Raw genomic sequence first — 4,445 nt, 5'->3', positions numbered from 1 at the left:
TCATTATCAACTTCCACATAGAGCAAATATGGGATGTCTCCGTAAGTCTGATAAAACTGCAATTTTTTGTTCGAATCCCAACTTTCCCAAATACTTCGCAAATCCTGCATATCATTTCTTTTTAGCGAAACTGAAGCATAACTGGCCAAGTCAGATACATAATCATCCTGCAGACTGTCTCCTTCTTGTCTTTGTAAATCCTCAGCCCACTGTCTTACTTATGAGTTTAGAATTACTTGATTTGAACACTTTTTATCCATGGATGAAGGCTTTCCAATGAGACAATTAACACAAGGATCAATGCCTTTTATCCTGTATGATGCTATGCAAACAGAAAAATAAAGAACACACAAAAAGAAAATAAATTAGTTTACATAATAAAGAAATTTAATAATAACATTTACATAAATATTTTTATTTAAACATGCTTTTTCTAAATTTAAATAATTTAAATAAACATGTAATTTAATCAGTAAAGAAAATAAATAAATTAACAGGAAAGTCAGAATTCATTTCTCCTGTGTGTATACCTATTTTGGACAAAATTTCGGCATGACTTCATATCGGAAGAGTTTCTAGGGTTTTTTATATGCAGGGTTTCAGATCTAAGAATAAAGGTACCCGAATTGTCCTTGTTAGTGCCCCCTTGGGTTGCTAACCCTCAATCCTAGTCCATCACAGACTAAAATGGATCGAGTTCAATTCGAGGGGATACATTTCTCTATGCCTGACACGGAGAATAAATTCTCACGAAGACATAGAGCATATGAACCCCGAAAGTTACTTGCTAGGTCTGACACGGAGAATAAATTCTCACGAAGACGTCGCTTTCACTCCCACTTAAAAAGGACAACTCAATTATAGAGCTTTATGTTATGCAATGCAAGTGTTGTGTGTGAGGAGAAATGTTCAAACTTTTGACAGAAAAATAAATAATGAAATAAAATACTTGCAAATAAAACATATAAATATTATGAAAATAATAAGTAAATATAAAAATTTTAAAAAGAAAGAATTAAAAATTAAATATATGAACTTTTAATTTTTAATTAATAGAGACAATTTATAATTGATTTTAAAGTTTGACCAATCCCCAGCGGAGTCGCCAAGCTGTCGTAACCGGTTTTCGTACGGGCACGAAATTTTAAATTTGGCGGGAAAATTGATGTAAATAAATAATTTTAAAAAAAAATAATTTGGGAGTCGCCATCGGCCTTTTGGGTCAGGTAGGTCGAATACCTAAAAATTATTTTTTAAAAGAGTTTTAAGAAAACATCAATTAAAAAATGAACTGATCTGCGTTTATAACCAAAAATTCGTTCTTTTTAATAATAAAAAGGGATTCGTGGTCGGTTACGTTTAGGGAAGGATTAGCACCCTACAACGCCCAAAATTGTTACTTTTTAATTATAAATTGTCTCTATTATTAAAAATTTTAAAAATTCAAAATATATTTAATTTATAATCCTATTATTTCAAAATTATATAAAAAATATTTAAAAATATCGGAAAAGAACTTCTAGGTGCCTTAAGACAGCTCTTTTCTTTGATAAATATTAATTTAAATAAAATTAAATAATATTTTATATATATATATATTTTTAAAATACCAGAATAGGACATCTAGTTGTATTAAGACTGTCCTTTTCTTCGATATTGAAAAAAAAATATTTAAAATAATTTATTAAAAAATAAATTATTATTCATTATATATATATTTATGAATACATAATAATAAAATATTTAAAAATATAAACAAGTAAAATTAAAATAAAAATACAACTAGAACTAGAACAATCTATTTAAAAGCAGTAAAATAAATGAAAACATTTAAAATAAATGACTAAATTATAGTAAAAGTAAAATTAAAAACCTAATTCATAATTAATCAAAATTATAGGGATTAAACATGCTATTTCTTTATTTTTTTTATTTAGTGACTAAAATAAAATTATCTAAATTTCGGATATTAGAATAAAATAAATTAAAACATAAACTAGGGATTAAAATAATATTTATTAAAATTAAGGGATTAAATCTATTATTTACCCTAAATATATTATTTTAATACAAAGGACTAAAATAAATAAAATTAAAATTTAAAGATCAAATTAAAAGGATTATAAACTTGATTTAGTGACTAAAATGTAAAAATTACAAGTTGGAATGGCTTCGGACGGGGTTTAACTATTATTTAATTACACGAATAGTCCTTCCTGAAACGACGTCGTTCAGGAAGGCCTATATAAGGTCCAAAACGGCTGGCCAGCCTTCATTTCATTTTTTTTTTCTCTCTCAAGCAGAGAGAGAGCCAGAATTCTCTCTGGCCTCTCTTTATATTCCCTCGCCGGAGGGAATCCGGCAGCCGTCTGCCGCCGCGAATTCTGCCGCCGACCACCGCCTCCGGTGGTCGGAAATTCCCCAAATTCACCTAAAACGTAGATCTAAACACCCTAAGACCGAATCCGGCCTTTGTTTCCCCAAAAAGACTCCTAATCAGAGTAAATCTATGAAAATACCTTCGGTATTTTCTGTTTTCCGGCGATGTTTAGTGCTTCCGGCGATGGTCAAGGCTTCTTTGGTAAGCTTCTCTCCTCTCTTTTTTTTTGGTTGTTGTTGTGTTGTTGACTGGGATCGTTGGTAGTTTTTGTATCTCTCTCTGGTTCTGTTGTTTCCTCGTCTCTCCGTTTTTTTTTCTGTATTTCTCTCTGTCTTTTTTTCTTTGCTCGCAGATGGGGTGATGGCTTTATAGCCATCACCGGTGTGGCCATCGGACCGGTCCGAAGAGCGAATTTCGGTGAGTCACCGGACTCCCAGTGGTGACTCACCCCATAGCCATATCGTGGACGGCTGGCGTTGGAGCTTCTGGAGCCTTCGGTTGGGACGTGGCAGCGGTGGAGACGGCGAGAGTAGCTGCGGCGGCCGCGTGGCCCTAGGGTATCATACCCTAGGGTTTGCTGCTGGAACCATCTGGACCGTTGGATCTTGCCAGATCCAACGGCAGCAAGCTGAGGCGGCTGGGAAGATGGAAACCCTAATCTGTTAGAGTTTATGATGGGCCATTTGTAATTGGGCCGGTTAATTGAACTTGTATATTTTTTATTATTATTTATATATGTATTTAATATATTTAATAATAATAATAATAATGATAATAATAATAATAATTATAATAATAATTATAATAATAATAATAATAATAATAATAATAATAATAATAATAATAAATCAATATGGGTAAAAAATTAGTATCTTCACTTCTAATTCTTAACCACGATCGACATGCAGTTTTCTTGGATCAAAATGTTCCTTCGTTCAGCAATGAAACTATCTACTATTAATCGGAACTCATCATTGCTCATCTCGTCCAGCGACTTCCTCGGCGACTGAGTACTTGAAACCATCAGCTCTCTGTCCATCATTGCCGTCTCTGATCTTTTGAACTCCCGGAAGCGGGGACGTTGGTTTCCAGATTCCGAGAGCACCGATCGTGTTCTTCGGTACTCTTTTTGCTTGACTTTTTCAGTTGAAGTTATTACAGGCTTGGGCTTTGTCACTGTTAGTGATAGGCTCGTCGTCGAAGGTTGTTGCTGTTTTTGTTGTGAAATGGAACGTTTTGACTCTGCAACAGCAACCGCATTTTCCACCAGGACGATTTGCTTCTCCACCGTGGTCACCTCCTCGCCGGCGGAAACAACAACCGCATTTACCACCGCGACAATTTGTCTGTCCACCGTGGTGTCATCTTCTACGGCGGATGCGGGCATAATATTCTGGCGAGAGCCGACGTACTCGTTGTAGATATCGGATTGTTTCGGGGTCTGTTTTTGGCTAGACAGAACACAAACGATGAGGATGATGATGTTTAAAATAATGAAGATCGGAAGAGGCTCGTTAAGAGCGTTGTCAAAACGCAGGCGAAGATCTCCGGCGACCCGGATGATGTCGGGAATCAAAGTGGGGAACAAAGAACATGATGTAAAAAACAACACCAACAAAACCCCGATAAATTGAAGACCGGACCTTAGCTTCTTCTCCATGTTGTATCTCCATAGAGCATCCTCTTTCTCTGCCTTAACATTGTCAAATTCAAAAGAATCCATTTTTTGTTTAACGAGATAATTGCCAGGGAAAATGGATGGGAGGAGAAGGTTTAAAGTTGCTTTCAAAACGGTGGCTACTTAATCATACGGTGCTTCGGAAGATAATGATTTCAACAGATTCGATGATGGGCTTTATATAGAGGTAGGTTGCCCCGTGCTTTTTCATTGAATAGGGAAAACAAGGCTAAAATATAATAAATAAAAAAAGGAGATGGAGGTGAGTTAGGTTAGGTGGTAGAGAGAGTGCAGACAAGGCAGGGAAATGGAGGGGGTCCCATGCCAATGATGCACCAAATAATATAATATTATATTATATAGATTCTAAGCCGTGTCGCATTGTCT

At 35.0% G+C, this 4,445-nt stretch overlaps 1 protein-coding gene across 1 annotated transcript; it reads right to left on the bottom strand.

Annotated features, from left to right (window-relative positions):
* Window positions 1-3,260: 3,260 nt before the first annotated feature.
* Window positions 3,261-4,103, bottom strand: LOC120195275. The gene has a single exon (XM_039197348.1). It carries the CDS (start codon window positions 4,101-4,103, stop codon window positions 3,261-3,263), a length of 843 nt encoding a protein of 280 aa, XP_039053279.1.
* Window positions 4,104-4,445: the final 342 nt, after the last annotated feature.

Source organism: Hibiscus syriacus, unplaced genomic scaffold (genome assembly GCF_006381635.1).
Source record: "Hibiscus syriacus cultivar Baekdansim isolate YM2019G1 unplaced genomic scaffold, ASM638163v2 tig00117011_pilon, whole genome shotgun sequence".
In the NCBI taxonomy this organism is placed as follows: domain Eukaryota; kingdom Viridiplantae; phylum Streptophyta; class Magnoliopsida; order Malvales; family Malvaceae; genus Hibiscus; species Hibiscus syriacus.
Note: the sequence above shows the minus strand (reverse complement) of the source record. Positions and strands in the feature narration are given on the sequence as shown.

Bases quoted from the DNA above. Each gene is read 5' to 3' on its own strand.
- LOC120195275 (XM_039197348.1), bottom strand. From the start codon at position 4,103: ATGGATTCTTTTGAATTTGACAATGTTAAGGCAGAGAAAGAGGATGCT.